Source organism: Xyrauchen texanus, chromosome 40 (assembly GCF_025860055.1).
Source record: "Xyrauchen texanus isolate HMW12.3.18 chromosome 40, RBS_HiC_50CHRs, whole genome shotgun sequence".
NCBI classification, from domain to species: Eukaryota; Metazoa; Chordata; class Actinopteri; order Cypriniformes; family Catostomidae; genus Xyrauchen; species Xyrauchen texanus.
Genome location: NC_068315.1, coordinates 5551115 through 5574251, shown reverse-complemented (window position 1 = coordinate 5574251; position 23137 = coordinate 5551115). Strand labels below are relative to the sequence as shown.

General features: G+C 37.3%; 1 protein-coding gene across 1 annotated transcript in view; it reads left to right on the top strand.

Moving 5' to 3' along the window:
* LOC127633249 (cadherin-10-like) overlaps positions 1–23137 on the top strand; it is an 83018-nt gene that overhangs the window by 18488 nt on the left and 41393 nt on the right. Inside the window, exon 3 of the mRNA XM_052112200.1 lies at positions 22758–23052. Coding sequence (XP_051968160.1) covers positions 22758–23052 — 295 coding nt within the window. The remainder of the gene's footprint in view (positions 1–22757; positions 23053–23137) is intronic.

Here is a 23137-nt window from a genome sequence, read left to right as displayed (position 1 = left end):
AGTTATTTATGCTAGTACTTTTACATCTACTTGAGTAATTATTTTTCTTAAAGTAATTGTAGTTTTACTTGAGTACAGTTTTTGGCTACTCTACCCACCTCTGATTACTAATCCAAACATGAACAGTGTCTAAAATGTGAATGATTATGTTTTTTTGGTGAAAATGATCATGAAATGTGCATTCAGAGAAACATGTGCCTCATGTGTGTTCTTTGTGGGAATTAATATATGAAAGTAACAGCTTGATATATCATGGCTACAGTGTCTGGTAGAGTATCAAAGTCAGTTTACAGATGTATGTGCCCAACACATGTATTCCTTGGGATATCTCTGTTCATTAAAAATTATTAACTTCAGCAGGTTTGATATTGCTGGAAGACTTTTTTTAAATAATTCTGGTAACATATCAAATAAAATCCCTTTATTGTCACTCTGCCATATACACAAGTGCAACAGTGGGTGAAAGACTTGGGTGCAGTTCTGAGCAACATAGCAGTCATGACAGTGATGAGACAGATACCAATCTACAATAAACATCAGATTTACACAAGACAATTTACATATCTAATATACACATAATTACACACAACACAATATACAAATAATAATATGCAATGTACAGGATACAAAACACACAATATAGAACACATATACACAATAAAAATAGAATAGTATATATATATACAATAAAAATAGTATATATGAAATATATAGTAGGTTGTATTGTGCTCTTTTGACATTCAGGCTGTCGACTGATAATCAATTGCCAGTGTGTTGTTAAGAGAGAATATAATTTATGACATCCCAGTGTAAGATTAATAAAATGCAGTGCTGATGTATTTTGATCGTGAGAGATCAAGTGTTCAAAAGTCTGTTTGCTCGGGGGAAAAAGCTGTCATGGAGTCGGCTGGTGTGGGTGCTGATACTGCGATTCCACCTGCCTGATGGTAGCAGTGAGAGCAGCCATGGCTTGAGTGGCTGGAGTCTCTGATCATCTGCTGATATTTTTTCACACACCACCTGGTATATATATCCTAGAGGGAGGGAAGCGCACCTCCAGTGATGTGTCTGTCAGTTCACACCACCCTTTACAGTTGAGGATAGGGATGTTTCCGTACCAGGCAGTGATGCAGTCAGTCAGGATGCTCTCTACAGTGCTGGTGTAGAACCATGTGAGGATGTGATGGTTCATTCCAAACTTCCTCAGCCATCTCAGGAATAAGAGGCGCTGGTGAGCCTTCTTCACAACAGCCTCATTGTGGATGGACCATGTGAGTTCCTCAGTGATTTGGACACAGAGGAACTGGAAGATGCTGACTCTCTCCACCAGTGCTCCATTGATGGTGATGGGGCTGTGTTCTCTGTCTTTTCTCCTGAAGTCCACTACAAGTTCCTTGGTCTTGCTGAAAATGAGGGAGAGGTTGTGATCCTGACCCCAGTGTGTCAGAGTGTCCATCTCCTCTCTGTTGGCTGTTTCATCATTGTCAGTGATCAGACGTACCACCGTCGTGTCATCAACAAACTTAATGATGGCATTGGAGCTATGTGTTGCCACACAGTCATTTGTGTACATGGAATACATAAGTGGGCTGAGAAAAACAACCCTGCGGGGCTCCAGTGTTGAGAGTCAGTGATGAGGAGATGTTGCTGCCCATTCTGACCTCCTGGCATCTGCTTGACAGGAAGTCCAGGATCCAGCTGCACAGCGAGCTGTTTATTCCCAGAGCCCAGAATTTCTCATCAAGCTTGGAGGGCACTATAGCGTTGAATGCTGAGCTGTAGTCTACAAAAAGCTTTCTCAAATATGTGTTCCTTTTTTCCAGGTGGGATAGAGCAGTGTGTAGTGTAGATGCAATGGCATCATCAGTGGAAGGATTGTTGCCATATGCAGTGAGTCCAGTGATGTGGGCAGCACAGAGCAGATGTAATCTCTGATTAGTCTCTCAAAGCATTTGCTGATGAGGGGGGTCAGTGCAACAGGATGCCAGTCATTTAAGCAAGTGATTTTGGATTGCTTTGGTACAGGCACAATGGTGGAAATTTTAAATTATGTGGGGACGACAGATAAAGAGAGCCAGCGAGTTGGTTTGCGCACGCTCTGATGACACGGCCCACAATGCCATCTGGACCTGCGGCTTTACGGATATTTACCCATCTGAAGGATCGGGTTACATCTGCTACAGAGACAGAGAGTGAACCTCTGTTGATTTGGCCGCAAGAGCTCTCTCCGTGAGGGCGGTGTTATTTCCCTCGAAACGAGCATATAAAGTATTTAGCTCATCTGGGAGAGAGGCAGCGGTGTTCACGGCAGAGTTTTTATTGCCTTTGAAGTCTGTGATGTTTTTAATTTCCTTCCAAATGCTTCCAGAGTTGGTGGTATTGAACTGTCCTTCAATCTTGTCCCTGTAATGGTGTTTGGCTGCTCTGATAGTTTTGCGGAGGGCATAAACTGACTTGTTTATGCTCCTCCGCGTTCCCAGAATTAAAAGCAGAGGTCCGCACATTAAGTGCCAAGGGAACATCGCTATTAATCCATGGTTTCTGGTTAGGGTGGATCAGTATTGTTTTGGTCGGTACAACATCCTCTATGCACTTCCTGATGAAACAAGTTACGCTATCAGTGTAGACATAGATGTCGTCATCAGAGCCAGACAGAAACATCTCCCAGTCTGCCTGATCAAAAAAAAATAAAAAAATTCAGTCTTGTAGCATAGGGTCTGATTGGTCTGACCAGCACTGGATCTGCTTCCTGTTTCAGTTTCTGCCTGTAAGTGGTCCGATATGACAAGTGTGGGCGGGGGAGGGATTTGTAGCCATCCCAGAAGTGAGAGTAGCAATGGTCCAAATCCTGGTCCCCTCGTGTGTTAAAACTGATGTGTTGGTAGTTTTTCGGTGGTATTGACTTGAAGTTTGCTTTGTAAAAGTCCCCGGTCACAATGAACGCGGCCTCAGGGTGCAAGGTTTCCGGCTTGCTTATACTTCCATACAGTATCTTGAGTGCCTGGTCTGTGTCGGCTTGTGGCAGGATAAAATGACAGCTGTGAATTCCCTCAGTAGCCAGCATGGTCGACAAAGAAGCATGATAAATTCCAGATCAGGAGAGCAGAAAGACTTTATAGAATATACATTCCTCTGATCACACCAGGATTTGTTGACCATAAAACATACACCACCACCTATGTTTTTTTCCTTGAGAGGTCTTTCGATCTATTCACTCGGTGCACGGAGAACCCTGTGGGCTCAAATCTCCGCAGACGTCAAAGTTTCTGTTAAGCAGATAATGCAGCAGTCCCTCATCTCTAGTTAGAAAGAGATCCACGCTCTCAGCTCTGTTGTCATTTGTCTGTAGAGTACAGGGTAGCAGGGGTCGATTTGCATGACGACTTATTCTGATGAGAACGCCGGCTCTCCTTCCCCTTATCCAGCTGCGTTTCCGCAGCCGGGCTGCCCTGACAAAGGGCTCCACTGTCGTATTTGTAAACAGCTGGTCGGTATTGTGGTATTTAAAGTCCGGTTTTCGGTGTGCTATTGCAGAACCAATGTCCAAAATTGTCTATCCTAGACAATAAGGCAGACGACACCCAACACCAAAAAATAAGTGAATTAAATAATTAAATGAATAAAATGTAGGAACAAACACTTGAGAATTCATTACTAACTGACAAGTAACATCTCATTTACTATTAATGGCTTATAATATGTTTTCACTTTAGAATAATGGTCCAGATAACCTTTAACTCCCAAGGAAGGAAACAGTTAGATCTCATTAATTAATACTGTGTTACCATGTCCCTCACTTTAGAATAATGGTCCAGGTCATTAGTAATTCCTTCATACTAATGTGGTAACACTGACTCATTACTAATGGGACATGCCATCTACAGAGATTTTATTTTCCATAGTTAATTATTATATTATCAAATTTGGTCACCACCAATCCTGAATATGTGGTTACAAACCTTGACTATGATACTCTATCAGACACTGTAGCCTTGAATAAAAAATTATTTCCAACAAAGAACCCATTTATGATCTTATTCACAATAAAAACATAATCATTCACATTTTAGACACGTTAATATGTATTAACATGTTAATATATATGATTAGTAATTAATTAAGTAGTTATTTTAAATTAGCCATAGTTAGTTGATAGTTCTCAATGAGGCAGATCAAATTCAGTAATTATTGATTATCTAACAGTGAACTTCCTCAGTCATAATTTCACTATTACTTACTGATTTGTTAATCATGTTTCCATATTAGTAAATAGTAGTAACTAATGTGTTACTGTAGTACTACTCATTAATCCTTTATGAAATTCCTGCATAATTACCTATTAATGATGGACCGTTATACTTATGTGTTACCGAAGATCATTGCGGTACAAATTACACTGAAACTGAACACAATATTATGATTTTATATCTTAGCATTGTGTTTGATAGAGCAAAATAAACCATCATTTATAATTAAGTTAGTAGATTTTATGTGAGGAAAAGCTACTGCTTTGATTAAAAATGAACAAGTGTCAGGTAAAAATGCAAAACAAGACAGTTTTCTAAATGAATATCTATGAATATGTATGACTTTATTCAGAAATCATCTGACAGATTTTAACTGCAAAACATACACCATTAGCAAAGTTCCTTACGACCACATCACTTAAGGACACGGCTGTTTTTTACGGTTGTTATTCAGAACTGTTTCTTAATGTTTTACACCAGAGCTTAATGATTTTAATGACGTTCAGAGGCATAACTTGATCCTTACACATCCCAGTGCAACATGATCACAAAGGAAGTGGAAATGTCCTTTGTAAAATTTCCAACAGTTCCAGAAACCTATAATCGGCCGTATTATGCTGACTAACCAACTAGCGCCATCACCTATCATGTTTGCATCGGCTACAGTGTGTTTTACTTCACCTTTGGCACGACGAGAAGTGCGTCATGCCTGGGAGACCAGGGATTGGATCCTGAGCTGAAACCAGAAAGTAGCGCTAGTTGGTTTATATATATATATATATATATATACTTTGGAATTATGTGCAGATTATGCTCTTATGCTCTTATGGAAAGAAATTGGTACTTTTATTCACCAAAGTGACATTCAACTGATCACAATGTATAGTCAGGACATTAATAATGTGAAAAAAATACAAAAATTTGAAGAATCATTTAATCTACTTCAAAGAGTTCTCAAAAAAATCCTCCATGTGCAACAATGACAGCTTTGCTGATCCTTGGCATTTTAGCTCTCAGTTTGTCCAGATACTCAGATTACATTTCACCATTTCTCCCATTTTTCTCCCCAATTTGGAAATCCCAATTCCCAATACACTCTAAGTCCTAGTGGTGGTGTAGTGCCTCCGCATCTGAGACCATCAGTCCGTGCATCACAGGGCTTGTTGAGCGTGTTACCGCGTAGACATAGTGTGTGTGTAGGCTTCGCGATATTCTCCATGGCATCAACTCACCACATGCCCCACCGAGAGCGAACCACATTATAGCGACCACGAGGAGGTTACCCCGTGTGACTCTACCCTCCCTAGCAACTGGGCCAATATACATATTTTATTTTATTTCCTAAAAGTGTTGCTAATGGAATTGTTAAAGGTAAGTTGTATCTCAATTATATCATCATTTACTCTTTACATCTTTATTATTCTTTCTTCCACTGGAACACAAAGGAAGATGTTAGTCAGTCACAAATAATTTTTATCCCATTATTTTTGAGGCTGTCATTCTGCCTAACATCTCCTGTTGTTTTCACGTAAGAAATAAAGTCATACTGATTTGCAACACCATAAGAATGAGTACATGATAATATAATTTCCATTTTTTTGGATGAACTGTCCCTTTAAGGAACCAGAATTGGTAAAAGGAATCAGCAACTTGTTACTAGACATCCATTGGTCAATATGACTGCCCAGGTGTCCCCGTTGTGCAAAGAGAGGCTCAGAAGTGATGAAGTCTGCCAAGCATTTAGCCTCTTTTGTGTCAGCAGTTTGATGTGGGGGCAGCAGCTCACACAGTGTGCCATCAGTGCTATTGATGTGAACAAAATCCTATTAACCTTTTCCAAGCCCCATAATGCATTGTGCAAATAAACCCGCTCATATGGTCCTGTTTTACCATTGAGCACGCTTATTCTGTCTACCTAACCCTTTTGATCCTCTTCACATAAATTCTCAGTGCTCTAATGAGAATTGTTTTATTTATTTTTTTATTATAAATAATGCTGTGATCTTGATTTTTTTTTCAAGCATTAGTAAGAAAAGGCAGAGAAAGAGATGGTTCACATTTGAAATTTTAAATGTTTAGCATAGGTTCATTAGGACTTGTCCGGATTATAAACTCATTTGAGCATGGAGAACTACATCATGGAGAGAGAGAGAAAACTCGATTGGGTTAATCTGACATTTGGAAAAACTGTGGCACTGCTGCAAGCATCACATTTTTCTGGGCTGATTGGTCTGTTATCTCTATATTATCTCTATATTTGATAAGATGCTATCTTATATTTTCAAGATATTGCTAAATGGTTTAAAGGCACAAGGATCTATTTTGACTGATATTTATGGGTTATAAATTAATTGAACCTTTGATTCTTATTTTTGCTTGATCTTATTTATTTTTTATATTTTTTATTTTGGCTTTTCATGCAAATTGTGAAACTGTTTTGTATTATTTATAGCTTTGTATTATGATACACCAAATGTAACTTACAGTATGGCAAACTGTGCTCTTGATGTACAGTGGCCTCAAATAACAGTATACTGTATGGTTGTTTCTTTATCTTCTGACATTTCTTTAGCAATGTTGTTTTCTTGAAATTAAAGTCTCTAAAAATATTTTTGGGTGAACTATCTCTCTATGTTAATGAACAAGCTAACTGCAATTAAAAAAGCTTGTTGTGGAAATAATGCCACAACTGTGAGAAAGTCGTAATTTTGGAAAATCTCAATAAATGTTGAAATGGTTTATATTATTATATAACAATATATTGCTTTATAATTGAATTATTATTATTATTATTATTATTGTTTTTACCAAAATCAATTGTTTCTTCAATAAAACTGGTTTCCTTTATCTGACGGTACAAGACTTGGTGACTTTTCATCCATTTGATATCTGAACACACAAAGAAATTGGAGTTGATTCGATCAGTCTAAGTGGTAGAAAGAAGAAAAAAGTTACACTTGTACTGTTCCCGGTCAAAAGTGACTGCCATAGGAAATGAATGGGGAACACAAAAATTCACAGATTATATACCAAACGATAAAAAAAAAAAAAAACACACACACACCCAAAATGCACAACTTTAGTGCTTTTCATTATTCAATTTAGAGTTGTTACATTTATTTCATTTTACATTTTGTTGTTTCCAGTCAGTTTTGACTGGGAACAACTGGAACGTGATTTAATGATAGTGCATAAGTTTTAAGTTTAGCTAGAAATGTGTTTGTGCAATGTTCCTTTAAAATAAATACTTGGTTTTATGTTCTGCTATAGATTATAATATCCTGCAAATACATTTACACATTGTTAAGCATGGTATAAAAATCCAATAGTTTTATGAATATTATAAAGGGTAAACTTCAAGTTAATTACTCTTAATACTTTGAAACCACAAAGAACAAAATATCCCGACACACACTAATTTGTTTAACCACATGAATGTCTGCTAAAATGCAAACACATTGTACGATGAACACGCTGAGAGTTTTATAAAACTGATAAGAGATCTTGCAGATGTTTTTTTTTTTCTGTCACAGCAAAGTCAGGCCTCACTGGATCCTGCAGCTATCTGAGCAGTTGCAGTGTCTGTCCTTATCCACTCAAATGAACCAGCAGAGTCCACAGCCAGCCGAGGAGATTAGAAGAGAGAGAGAGAGAGTTGAGCTCTGCTGAGTTTGGGTTTCTGTGCTTTTCAACTCCTTGGAGAGTCTGCATGCGATGAAATCTGATGTAAACCTCTGCGTGTGACAGGAAAAATAGTGTAAAAACTACTGAGTGAACCGTGTGGCCTTATGATTAACAGAGCCTCCAAACCACAAAAGGAGCGAGTGGGGTGGGGTTGAGTTGGGGAGAGACAGCATGAGGGTGATTGTACCGCAGTAACACAGTATATGCATGTGTATGTGTATGTGTGTGTGCGTGTGTGTTGAGTTAGTCAATTTGAGTGTGTGTCTACTCTGAGTGAGCTGAAGAAATACACAAAAGAAAGAAAGACAGAGAGAGAAAAAAAAAAACATAATTATTCTGTATCCGTTCTGGGCTCGGGCTCACATTTTCACAATCTCCTCTCTGCAGCACTAAGCAAGTGTTCACTACCAACCTGACAAGAATTGTCAATGATTTCTCGCGTGCTCGGCTGACAATCCCTCTGTGTGTGTGCAGGGGATTTAATTCCTAAATCTGCTCCAAGTCAAAGGCTAATTTTGTGGTACGCGAATTAGCAGAGGGAAATGAAAGCAAGGCCCCGGATAAATCCGTGCTCCTTTTACTTCATATTCAACTGTCAGCTCATTATAATCAAGAACATCCTTCAAAAATAATGAACAAAACACACTTTTTGCCTAGAATACTGGCATGCTCAATGTATTTCTCCATCAGCGTTGCCATGTTCGCTTATTATAAGTGACGCTGGGATTGTTTTAGGTTATAAAATCACTTAAAAAGACAGGCAGCAGTGAATTGCGTTTTTTGAGGTTTATTTACAGAATACAGTAAAGTTTTTTTGGGCTTGATGGTACATGGTTTCCATAAAAGAATTAATTGCGACCAACCACCAATCACAGTCATCAAATATTCCAACATGATAACGTGGAAAATTCACATTTTCTACCAATCAGACATTTTTTGCATAATTTCAAATGTGTTTACCTTTTCCTGTGCTTTGCTTGAGTAGCCTCAGAGACATGCACATAATCAATGATGAACACTTTTCTGAGGTTGATTTTTCATTGTAAAATTTGATTTTTTTTTACTGCACTTATGGTTTGATTTCGGATTGGGGTTTGGATTTGGGTTTGGGCATATGTTTAATAAAATATACTGTACATTCCTGTTGATTGTATTTCATCATTTAGAACTAAAAATACAACAAATTTTTGGTGCCAATCTGTGAACATCTGTGGAGGAGGCCACAGGATAGGGACCGGGTCAGGAGGCCTGGTAGGTGACCACAGAACAGGGACCGGGTCAGGAGGCCTGGGAGGTGACCACAGGACAGGGACCGAGTCAGGAGGCCTGGGAGGTGACCACAGGACAGGGACAGGCTCAGGAGACGGGGCCGTGGAAGGCTCAGGAGAAGGGGCCGTGGAAGGCTCAGGAGAAGGGGCCATGGAAGGCTCAGGAGGCGGGCTGTGGAAGGCTCAGGGGGCGGGGCCGTGGAAGGGGGAGCTGTGGATGACTCTGGAGAAGGAGCCATGGAAGGTGGAGCTGTGGAAGGCTCAGGGGGCAGAGCCTTGGAAGGCGGAGCCGTGGAAGGCTCTGGAGACGGAGCTGTGGAAGGCGGATCCGTTGAAAACTCTTGTGGCGGCGCCATGGATGGCTCTGGAGACGGAGCCGTGGAAGGCAGAGCCGTGGAAGTCTCAGGTGGCGGAGCCGTGGAAGGCTCAGGGGCATTTTTTTCAATGGAAATCGTTGGTGCTCATGTGATCGTGGCTCCCATCATGTGAGAAGAATTACGATCAGCTTACGACATCCTGATCATTTTTAAACATGTCGAAATATTGGGTGCTATCTGCTTGAATTTGTGAGTGTGGGTAAATCAACCGATTTAATAATTTACAGTACCTGAAGTTGAACAATCATGAGAAGGTGTTACAAGACGCAATATTTTTTTTTATTTTTTTTTTCAAACTCCCCAAGCTTGAGTCTGTTGAAACCAAATACTTCTAGGGTGAAATTTCACCTGTCAATCAACCGTTGCGCTAAAACAAGATTTTTCAACTTTGCTACTTGCTGCTGTAAAGCGCAATCACATGGACAAGACCTCACAGATATTTACCAGTTTGTCTGATTTCAACATGCACGCAGTGACAGATGAGAAGCAAGTAGTCTACATCTGAAGCTAAATAATACAGGTAGCCTTCTCCACTAAAATAACTCAGAATTCTGCACTAAACATTATGTTTGCGCTAAGATTAAATCCAAATATAACAGACAGAAAAGGTTCACGAATATTGCTCACTCTCTTTTTATTCTTGTACATTTTATGCACTTTGTTATCATGCAGTAACTGGCAGCAACAAACTGATGTTATGATGTATGGAGTCATGATATCACACAGCCTCCCTTTGAAATTTGAATCTGTCAAACGTCAGATGGCATTTGGAATAAATATCCTTTTCTTTTTCTTTTTTTTATTGGTAGTTGAGTTTGCAACTAATGCAGCCTCTGGACATGCTAATCTTCTTTTTAATTTCTAAATTGCAAGCTACAAGGAATGAAAGCAATCTCCTCTGGCTTTATGTTTTATAATGATAAATAGCACGGAAATAAGTGTGATTGTTTTCGGAATTTGCCAGGTCGTAAAGTCAAGTTGTGCACCACTGCATCTGTATTATTATAAGATAAAGTGACTCATAGGAGCTCACGACCTCCTGAGTGTCAGAACTTACACTGTATACACCCAGCTTTAGCCATTGGGATCAGTTGTTAAAATTTCAGGAAGCACATATTTATTTCAGCTAAATAAATTACAACCTCCTGTTGTCGAATTCCCAGATGGATAAGTCTGCGTATCCCTGCTTACACAATGCCACACTGTATAATGTAATTATTAATCACAGTTTGTTTTCTCTGTCACCCCATGTATCTGCCTTTCCAAGACCTTCCCCTACCCCATTGATATGTAATTCAGAATCATTCAAAAACAGATGTTCTCAGTTACTGACGTCTTCGTAAAAATGCACTATATGATGTACATATTATGCAATGCTTTGAAAATTGAGAAGTTGAAGAACTGGCGTAGTGCCATATAGTTTTAATAATGCTATAGAAGCTTGTTCATGATTGCTGCTCAAGTTTTTATGGACAGTGTATGAGTGAAATAATGCGTAAGATCCTTATTATTTACATTGTTGTTTAATTATATTAATGCTTTAAATGGTTAATATGGAATAAAATAGAGATGCCCAAGTTTTCAATTGCAGAGTATCTTTATCCTTTTGTTTTTCAGAAACCTTGCATGTCTCCACTACTTGATAAACAATAATTAAAAGCTCCAATGACACCAACATGCCCCTGAATTATATAATAGGAACGCTGTAATGGTCAGTATTTAATACACTTACAGTAAATCCCCCATTGAACAGCTTAAATGGTGAAAAGCAGTTGTGGAAAGCATCTAGGCATGGTTTTCTGTAAAACTGATCATTGGGGGCTTCAAAATGCTGGGGCATTTTAACTCAGGGGCATGCATGTGTTATTGGGGCTTTTAATGATTGCTCATCAAGTAGCGGACATATAAGCCCTCACTGAGCACACCAAAGGTGATTGTGCCAACATAAAAAGTGAGGGGAAAAAGAAAACTACATAAGATGAAGTTTGGGGAACCTTGGGAGGAATGATAGATAGATAGATAGATAGATAGATAGATAGATAGATAGATAGATAGATAGATAGATAGATAGATAGATAGATAGATAGATAGATAGATCTGTAATTATGTTTGTCAAATTATATAATTATTGAAAAGTCACAATTTTGCAGAACATTTCAATTTAGGCTGGCTATTTTTTTTTTTTTAAATATTGCTTTTTTATTTTTTTTCAAAACAAGTTGCTTGTTTCTCTTGTGAGATCTGGCAACACTGTTCTCTGTGTTTCTCCTCCTCAGGTATATGGTCGATTTTTTTTTTGACTGGCAGAGATTATTTAGCCAATCTCACGCCGGAGAAATATTCCTGCCAATAAACAAAAGGGTATCTGTTCTGGATTGCTGGTGCCACTGAGAGCGCAGTGTTGTGCCAAAAAGAGCTCCCAGAGTAAATGAGCAAGCCATCAGTATTCAATGTCATGCGCCACTCTCCCTGTAGTGCATTTGAAATGAACAGAGGGGTTGTGCTTAGAGTTGAATCAAGATCTATGAGGCCGAATCACATTGCTGATATTTTTTACGAGTCACTATAAAAGTCCGCCACATGGCTGACAGGCACAGTATTCTGAAATCTCTTTGAATTTGTCCCCAGTGGCCCCAGAGGTGCTTTGACTCTTAGTTTTTATTTTATTTTTTGTTGTTTTTGCTTTCTCTCTCTCTCTCTCTCTCTCTCTCTCTCTCTCTCGCTCTTTGAGCTAGCTGTAATTAGGACACCCCAAGTCTTCCAGTGAGCAGCCAAATGGAAAACATTGGCTACACTGTGGAAAAGAAACATCTGGAGTGTTGTGATATAGACCAGTTGGGAAAAAAATAGAAAATAAACAAGGTTTACAATCAATTATGCCGGTTACTAATGTGCCTGTAGCAATGGTAATTGAACAGTATATGTATAGTTTGCTCGTGAAATGCAATATGCAAACAATGAACAGAGCAAATGAATCATACAGCCTATAAAGTAATTTTTTATTAAACATTATTTTACAATTTAAATTAATTACAATTCGATGTGAACCACCGTGTTAATGTTAGTTTAATGTTTGTGTACTTTGAGTACAGATCACTTTTAACAGGTTTGCCTGAATGTCTTTGCAATTTGCAACAGAACAGCTCTAGTGGCAAAGTTGGATGTTTTTCAAGCGCTTTATTTTTACAAAGAAACATTTTGTGTTAATGGCTTAAGTAACACTGAGACTTGTGTATTCCTTCAATATAAAGCTCGTTATTCCCTTCAACACAACTTTAGTGAATAGTGAGACCGGTTCTTGTTAGATACAGATGCTATATCTCAGAAACCATAATGTTTTAAGTTAACAGTCCAATTACACACATATGTGTTCTTCTTTTATAGACAAGTCAAGACAAGAAATTGACTTTCGAAAATTCTACCCTGAGAAATATACACTGGCATAAAAAGTGTGACAATTAGCCCCAGTTTCCTCTATTTCCATGAAATGACTCCTTAAATAGTATGATACAACTGAAGTCACAGTAAGAACTGCCTCAGAGCTTTATAGAACAAGACAGGCGGTTACTAGACACATTATGTCTTTATAATCCCGTGGCAAATAAACATCTTTCATACGTCACATTCATTTCTGCAGGGAATTTCAGCGCGACCACAGTCCAGCTCAAATTAATGACCTAATGAAGCCTGCTATTGTCATTCAAGCGTGTGTTTACCTCAGAGATTAATGCAATGTTTTATGTTTTCCCTTTAAGCGTGAGTAGACGCTTGCCTGATAAATACCAATTAGCCCAGAGAAGCTGGGGTTCTGTTGGCTTTATGCGGTTGTCTGCTTTCATTGCATGTCTTTGTCTCAGATGTATTTTTATGGATTTCAAACTCACGTCTGTGTGGGCCATGGCAGCGCTGAAGGATTTCTTCAAAATAAAAGGACATACAGAGACTAATTATGGTGCTGTCAAGGGATTTCATACATAGCTGAGATGAAAATGGATCCACATCTTCATATCAGCTCTCCCTGTTCAAAACTAACATGAAAGTCCTCTGTTTTCTATAAAATGCACTACCCTTTGTAGATATGTTATGCTTTTTTTCTGAAATCAAATCAAAAACAGAAAGCACCGCTTCAGCATTTTAATGAATGATAAGTGTGGGCATATTACATCTTGTGTGTGGCATGCATTGACATACGATTTAAAAGTTTCTCAGTTGTTCATTGGCCAGTTCTTAAATACATCTATGTTACACAAGAGTAGATTTTAGACTGTGGCCAGTGTCATCTGTCCTGCCTGTCTGTCTTTTTTTTAATGTTACAGTGGCTTTGCCCTGACTGCTAATGCAGTCATAATCATTCTGAATCATACTGATACAGCTCCACAAATTTTAGAGTAAGTATATTTTTCTAGAGCATTGCATATATGAGCCTTTCTACAACTATAGTGGACTTAAAACACTCCCAGTAGTCTCAAGACAACTCAAGATAATTTGTACAAGATGGTAAAATCATTAGATATTATACGACTTGGCTCGTATAAAAAGGTTTGACCGTTTTCCCCAAAGAGACAAACCAATTAAAAAAAATATATAAAATCAATATAATACAGACATGCAATTGTAACACTTTATTTTAACAAGGGAAATGTCTGAGAGCAAATCTTGATACTCATTACATATGTATCTATGCAATAAAGATGACTGATTTATGTCAATAACCTGTAATATGCTTCCCTCATGCTGTTTATAAACCCCAATAATGTATTTCTTCCGTGGTACACAAAAGTCATTTTCCAGGTTTGGGTAAAACTAAATAACAACATAAAAAAATCTTACTAACATAATTCATTGGTTTAATAATGTTTATCTAATTTCCTAAATTGGCTACATCACTCTACTCTCTCCTCCCCACCAATAGCTGGTGTGTGGTGGGCGTTCTGGCGCACTATGGCTGCCGTCGCATCATCATCCCTATGCTATGTAAAGCGCTTTGAGTGCCTAGAAAAGCGCTATATAAATGTAAGGAATTATTATTATTATTATTATTATTAATTATTATTATTATTATCTGTGGGAGAAAAGTCATACATTTTTTACAATCACACAATTTTCAACACACATTTCTTACAATTTTGCCATGTCGTACTAATAATTATGACTTGCGAGAGACCAGTTTGAACACCCCCTTAACAGGCACTTAAGGCACTTAACTCCACAGTGAAATTGGAAACAGTTGGTTGACTTTTCGCCAAAATTGATCAGTGTTCAAAACAAGTTAAGCTCAATCAACAGCATTTGTGGCATAATGTTGATTCCAACAAAAATGCAGTTAGTCTCTTGCTTCCTTTTCATACAAATATATATTTTTTTAAATTACAGTGAGGCACGTTCAATGAAAGTTAATGAGGACAATGAGAGTGAATGGGGCTGATTTTGTAGGGTTTAAAAGGCAGAAATCTGAAGCTTATAATTTTATGAAAGCACTTACATTAAGTCTTCTGTTAAAACTCATGTATACTTTGAGCTGCAAAGGTGTTTAAATTGTCATTTTTACAGTCATTTTAGGGTTTTGGGGTTTTAGACATTACATCGTCATGAAAAAAGTGGTGGTGTAGTGGGCTAAAGCACTTAACTGGTAATCAGAAGGTCACTAGTTCGATCCCCACAGCCGCCAACACCATTGTGTCCTTGAGCAAGGCACTTAACTCCAGATTTCTCCAGGGGGATTGTCCCTGTAATAAGTTCACTGTAAGTTGCTTTGGATAAAAGCGTCTGCCAAATGCATAAATGTAAAAAATTGGCTATAACTTTGCACAGAAAAGGTAACTAAGTGAATTTGGCACACTAAAATCATGTTTATAAGCATATTATTTTCATCTTGTGGCTATACTCTTGAAAAAAATTATAATTTTAATGTTCAAAAATGGCCCCCCATTCACTACCATTAAAGTGCTACACTGTAATGCAGATATTCGCTTTTTTTAAAGAAAAGGAAGGACGAGTCAAAATAAAATTTTGTGGTAATCAATATTATGCCACAAATACTGTCGATTGAGATTAACTTGGATTGAACCCAGATTATTCATGTAACAAAATTTGAAACACTGACTCCAGTGGCAAAAGTGCTGAGTGTTGTTGGCGAGCCGGTGCGTGTGAGCTAATTTTCAGGGTGAAATGTTGTGAAGCGTGTTGTTTCCAGCTGTACAGGCTGTAATACAGTGAAGATGAATGCATATTTTATGAACTGTAACCCCCAACCCAAATCCCAAACCTAACCATAAGTGGAGTAAAAATGTAATATTAAAGTGAAAAATACAACCTCCAAATCGCTCTCGTTACTGATTATGTGAACACGATTACTTCTTCGTTCCAATGCGCTTCCGGTAACACCAAAGGGGAATGTACAGACACCAGAGCTGATGCAAACATGTCTGATAAGAGATGCCACTTGTCGTTGAGTCAGCACAATGTGGCCAATCCTAGGGTACCAGAAGTATCGTAAACAACATGCCGACCTCCTTTGAGATCACGTAGCCATTAAAACAGACTTTTTGATGCTTTCAAAGCTAGCATCTATGTATCCTAAAATGCAGACAATTAAATTATATTTTGAGAATTTGTTCATTGTTTTACAAAATTACAGGGACAAAATTGTTGTGGTGGAAATTTTGGAATAATAAAAGAATAATTTTCACACCTTAAACATTGAAATGCTCAGTTTAGTATACTTTGTTTATCATAGTTGTAAAAATAATATTCACATTTTCCTGATGCATTTTCATATTGTTTAAGTCTGTGTGTGGGACCTGTGTGAAGCAGTACAATCTATAATTTGAAGGCATTTGAAAAGTAGCAAATTTATGAAGGCATGGTGAAAAGTGGTGAAATCCAAGACTTTCAGGAATTTAATAAAAATAACCTTTAAGTCATAAATATGTTAGGGTTAGATTCATTTGATAAATGCTACCCCAATGTGTGATCGCCAGAGTGTAACAACAGCCAATTCTTTATTATGCCCTTAAACGAATTTGACGTTTTTGTCAGGAAAGAATTAAATGCATCTTTGAATGGCACTTCTTTCCAAAATTGGTTCACCCCACATCACAGTTGGGTCTGAAGTTGTCGGCTGTAAATATGTGGGGAAAATAATTAGATCTTATCTCAAGTTATTTATATCTGCTTTAGCTTTCCTGCATGCTGTGTCCCTCACAGTCTCTGTCACTCAGGAGAATGTGGACCTGTGAGATAGAGCGCACAAACATTTCATTAACCACATGCTAATGACTTGCATGCTAATGTTTGCATAGATTACTGGCTTGGAGCTGAAAGCAGAGACATAACCCCAAGGCCTTCTCTTTCTCTGCCTGACAATTTTTGAATTTATTTATAAGGACTTTTCCTTCATTCTTGTCAGTGACGGTAAGCGTTGTGGCTTTGTCATCATGTCACAGAAAGTTAATGCTGGTTTTATTGATATCAAGTCTAGACCACATGAGAGACAAGGGCAGTTGTCAAAAAGAGAGGCAATGCAATTTTGTTTAACATTTAATATTGCTCTGTGGAATCTGGAATGCATAATAATATTTCAATTTATATCATGTTGTCATCTTGTTTATGGAAAACCATATACAGTTGATGCAACTTGTCTTTCTCTCTGTATGTCTGTCTGTCTATCTATCTTGCTATCTATCTATTTGAATTGAACTTGCATCTATCTATTCATTGACTTATTGCTTTTGATGTGCTAGACTCGGGGGCTGGGAATCAGGGCCAACTCAACCAAACTTATGTTACATATAAATCAGTGAAACAAACACTCTCCAACAGATCGATTTCCAGTTGTGCACAAAAAAATATAAAAACAGTAAAAGGTAGTGCAAAATGTGTTATGTACAGTATGATATAGCCTTTTAATGACAAGTTGGCATGGTGCTTAAGGCCATACAAATCATGGCTCATTAATATTAATTATTGACAAGATTGGGCAGTCTAGGACGGTTGCCTAGCAAAGTCAACATGCCCTAATTAATATTTTTGTGATAAATGTTGCTTTGTGATGTAAAAAACCCACTTTAAATCTTGTTTGTTTGCCATTGGTTGTGTCCATTTCAGAATTTAAATGGATGCAGAATAAAAAAATAAATACAAAAAAAGGATGTTTATGGGAAGTTTCCAGCTCATTAACATGAACTGTGTGTAGTTCTACATTTTTAATGCATAGTAAAATGGTACATGCACATTATTGTTTGGCAATGCCAAGGTCAGGGGTTTGAATCGTAGGGAACACACATTGATAAAATATATACCTTGAAGGTACTTTGGGTTGCTTTGGATGAAAGTGTCTGGCAAATGCAAAAATATAATTTTTGGAGGCAACAAATGTTGACATTTTTAACACAGGAGCCATATGTGTCTTCCAATCTCTGAAAAACTGTGAGAATGAAATTTCTACATGCTGCATCTGTTAATATAATTGCATTTGTCTGGTGTCGAGAACAGACTTTGCAGAATTTCTTAAATTTCGACAGAATGTCACAGAAACCACAAAACCTGAAACCTGCTTTTTAATAACACTATCACAGAGTGTGTGTGAGACATTCGAATGCACCATCTGGTCCTGCACATGTTGAACCTGCCACATGTTGCCAAAACAGTTGTTTTATACATATTTCAAAGCTGCATCTCCAAGATATTTAGTTTTTTCTTTCTTTTCATGCAGTAAGATGTGAAGTGTCATAAACAAATATTATAATTCAAATGTGGTTAGGAAGGGAATATATATAACTGATACTGTCATTCGCTGACGTGATGTCACTGGTGTCAGATTACAGTTTGTGAGCTAGCGATATGAATCTCTACACTCACTGTGTCAGCGATGACAGTATAATCCCAGGAGAAACTGAATGATCAATAAAGTGTGAACAGACACTCTGTAACTTGAGTTCGGAAAGCTAGTGTTACAAATGTCATCTCCAGACAGCGATGTCAGAAATTATTATTGAAAGCAAAATATACTGCATCTTTGTACAGATGCTAACAAAGTCATAAGTTTCATTCCCAGAAACACATATTGAGGAAATGTATACCCTGAATGCACTAATTTTCTAAATAAATTAATAATAAATAAAAAAAAATGTAAAAATTTAAATCAAATATAAAAACATTTTAATTTGTATTGTTTGTTTAAAAAAAACCTATATATATATATAATCATAACATCATTCAAACAAGAAAAAAAAATACATTGCATATTGTTTTCAGAGAAAGCATTTGGTGAGCCTTTTAGTGAGGTTTAAGAAAAAAAATAATATTTACTAATGGAGTTATGAAAAAATATTCTTGATTCAAAAGGTAGAACAAGTTTATATTTCTTATCAATAATTATTATTATTATTATGCAGAGATGTCAAAGAGGTAGACATGGAACCTACTGAAGGGTGGGCATGGTCATTGGCAAAGAGTTGGGCATCGTTCCTGTTAAAGAGGCAGGTATGAACCTCCTCAAATAAGTGGGCATGGGCCCTCAGCAAGAGGGGGACTTCAGAGGGATGGAGGCAGAAGGCAGCATACTGTCATTTCAAAAGAGGTCCAAGCCATCATTGCTGACCATGTGGTTGCAGTAAAAGAAGCAGCCAGATGACTGTAATGTATTGTATATTTGAGATTACTGTATTTCTATTTACAGTAAGTTTACTGTAAATGTATTTATTTTGTTTCACAATGCAACCACAGTATTGTTGTAAAAAAAAAACTGTACACAAAATCCATAATGTTTAACATATTTATCCAACAAGTAATAATACATACAATCAAATAAAACATCAAAAGTCATTGATGCAAAAATAAATAAATAGACAAATATATAACTAAATAATCTATATATAACTAAATAAACTATATATATATATATAATATCAAATAATATAATATATACACACACACACACACACACACACACACACATACATACACACCAATGAGGTTATGAAAAATAGCTTTACTTCAAAGGATAACAAGCTTATATTCTTGTGTTAAGCATAAATCATACTAAATTTGGTTCGATTTTGTTTTTCTGTTAACAAGACAAAAGGTTTAGTTTTGTTGTTTTTTTGTCTCTTTGGATAAAAGCATCTGGCAAATTGAAAAAATTTATATGCAGTATAGTAATACTGGCAAAAAGTAGAAATGAGAATAAAAATAATACATAAATTATTGTTTTGTGTTTTGATTCAATTAGCAAACAGTGCAGCAGGTATTGACATATAAAACATGTATAATTAAATTTTCAGCAAGAAATGGGATAGAACTGCAGTCAGAAAATCACTTTGCTGGCCAGAAAACTCAAAATACAAGAATATGTCCGGGAAACAGTTACAATTTTAGGAGGTATTTTAATCAACAAAGATATCTTTCCATTTTTTAACCTACAATCAACCTACAAAGAGCTTACATAGTTTTTTATCCATATTAAGATGGGAAAGCAGAATGTATATTAACAATGAAAAAATTACACCCTTTAACTTTAATGTAATGAACTTTAATATGTTGTAATGACTGGTAAGGGAGGATTTAGAAACCAAATAATTTTTAGAATCACCTAAGCAAGTAAGCAAAACCCAGAAACCCAATTCTCTGGGCCATGTGCTACTGTGCTGTTTATGTAATTACATGTGTAATGGGTACCTAATATAGTTTCAGGATGGAGAGGAACAATTGTTTTGTGATGACACAACCTCCAAATTGAGGTTTTAATTGTTTCATGTCAAATTATGTACATCCTGATAACAGTGCTTAGAAATGCTTCTAAAATTGCATCAAATTATAGCTGGCATTTAGCAGTAAGTGGTCAGATTATGAAATTATAGTGTGTGATGCTTACCTTACATTTCTCATAATGGAAGATTTGTTTTGTTTGCTTACAGAAAGATAGCTATTTGTGCTGCTTCCTCTGGATCTTGATTGATAATTTATTAAATAGGAAAAAAAAATATCTACGTACAATGATTGGATGTTTTGTCCAGGTTTTTATTAATTGTTTCAGGGTTTGCCTCTTCAAGTAAAACCATAATCAGGGAAAGAGGAACTGCAATCAGATTGAGAGTGTTGCCAGTCTTCCTCTTGTTGCAAAGAGACAGGTGTAAAATGGAAGTTCTACTCTGAAGGAGCGTTTCATGTAATTGTGACAGTTCTGAAAAAAAAACAGGTCATCTTTACTCTGCACTCTGAAAGTACAGGATTCTATTGATAGTTCTTGGAGATGTCTGCCATACACTGTCAACCAAAGCAAACACAGGCCTTACTGTAAATTATTGAGTTTTGTAGATAATAACAAGATCAACCTTCAGTGCTGTGTGTTTGCTTTTCATAAATGTAGACAGCAAATATTTTATAAACATTTTTATAACATTTTTATGCCAGTTTTAAAGGAAATGTTAAGGGTGAAGTGTGTAATTTATGTGCCACTAGAGGCACTTAACACAAACGCAAAATAACTACAGTATCTAGGTACATTTTCCAATGTAAGATGTGTGATGCTTGACGTGGCAAAACTCACCGCACAATGTACCATCTCATTACACTTCCCCAAGTCAAACAAGGCCACCCTCTCTTCCATGTTCTAGGGTCAAGAAATAGCTGGACAACATTTTACCCAAAGTAAAACAAGTCCTATAATCTTATTGTGTAGAGATATGGCTGAGGCCCTCACCGGTCCTCAGTAAACAAGCCCAGGTCAAATGAACCAACCCCCAAGTCTCCACATTTTAGTGCCAATATATGGTGTTCTAGGTGGTTGCTAGGGTGTTGCTATGTGGTAATAACATGTTGTGGGCAGTTGATAGGGTGTCACTAAAGTTGCTTCATTGCACAATGTGAAATGAGGCCACCTCCATGTCTCTAAAATGGTCTGGTGCTGACATACAGTGGTCTGCATGGTTGCTGAAGCATTGCTATGTGGTTGCTAGGGTGTTGTGGGTGGTTACTATGGCATCTTTAAACTTTTCTTACTGTTCCAAGTTAAAAACAATGCCACCCCTACATCTTTATGATGTTTTGGTGCTGAGATAAGGTTTTTGTAGTAGTTGCTAGGGTGTTGTGCAGGGTGTCACTAATCTTAACCTAATTCCCCAAGCAAAAGGAGGCCACCCCCATGTCTCTACGATGTTCTGGTGCCGAGATACAGTGTTCTGGATGGTTGCTGGAGAATTTTGTGTGGTTGCTGGGGTGTTGTGGATGGTTGATAAGGTGTTTGTATACGTGTCCTAATGTCAAATAGAAGCAACCACCATTTTTTATTTAGTTTTTTGGGTGTTTTGGTTAATTGCAACGGTGTTTCTAGGTGGTTGCTACGGTGTTGTGGGTAGTTGCAAGGGTGTCACTAAACTTGGCTCATAGCCCCAAGTGAAAGGAGGACACCCCTACATTGTTGTCTCTACATTGTTTTAATGCCAAAATGTGGTGTTCTGGGTATTTGCTAGGGCATTGCTAGTTGGTTGCTAGGGTATTGTGCGTGGTTGCTAGGGTGTCACTAAACTTGCCTTACTGCACCAAATGAAAATTGCCACCCTTATGTGGTGTTTTGGTGCTGATATGTAGTGTTCTTGGTGGTTGCTAGAGCAACCTTATTGGAAAACGAAGCATCATAAAATTAGCCAAAACTATTTAACACAAGAAGACACAAAGGTAGAAAGATTTGTATAATTGTGATAATTAAATATGACAGGTGACTAATTTTTTCAAAAATGTATGCAGCTTTCTGTGGATTTCTGAGGCCAGAGCTTCAGAGTGAGCTTGCTTATTATAGATACTGATGTGAATTAAATACTTTTAAACTTTTTTTTCTTTTCTTTTCTTTTCTGAAGTCAGAATTTGGAGCTTTACACACAAAGAACATTAAACCAACTAGGGCTTTAAACCACTTCACATTCATATTTACATATTCATGACTCATTCAAAAACATACCTCAAGACACACATTCTTACTTACAGATTTTAAATCCAGAAAAGTGTTAAACTCTGTTTAGCAAAACGGTGTAACCATTTGGCCACAGGCTGAACCTTTATACTAGACAGACTGAGCATACTTGCGAACAATTTGCCAAAACACACACTAAGAAAACAGTTCAATCAGGAACTGTTAGTTCCAATGAAATGGCTAATTTCATGAAACCCTCTTAACTCTTTTTCAGCTACACTCAGACATGGATACAGAAGATGGCTCAGTGAAATATGTCCTCACAGGAGACGGGGCTGGAACAATTTTTGAGATTGATGAGAATTCCGGTGATATTCATGCCACCCGAAGGCTAGACAGGGAAGAGAAAGCGTCGTACACCCTGAGCGCCAAAGCTGTCAACAAATCCTCTGGGCAGGATTTGGAGAGGGGCTCGGAATTTGTCATCAAAATCCATGACATCAATGACAATGAGCCAAAGTTTGCCAAGGACAGTTATGTGGCCAGTGTAGCAGAGATGTCTAATGTTGGTGAGTAAATGAACGTGTTACTTTTTCATTATTTACATCTTGGTTCAAGAGTGCAGCTTCAAATTTTAGGTAAATGTAATGTGTA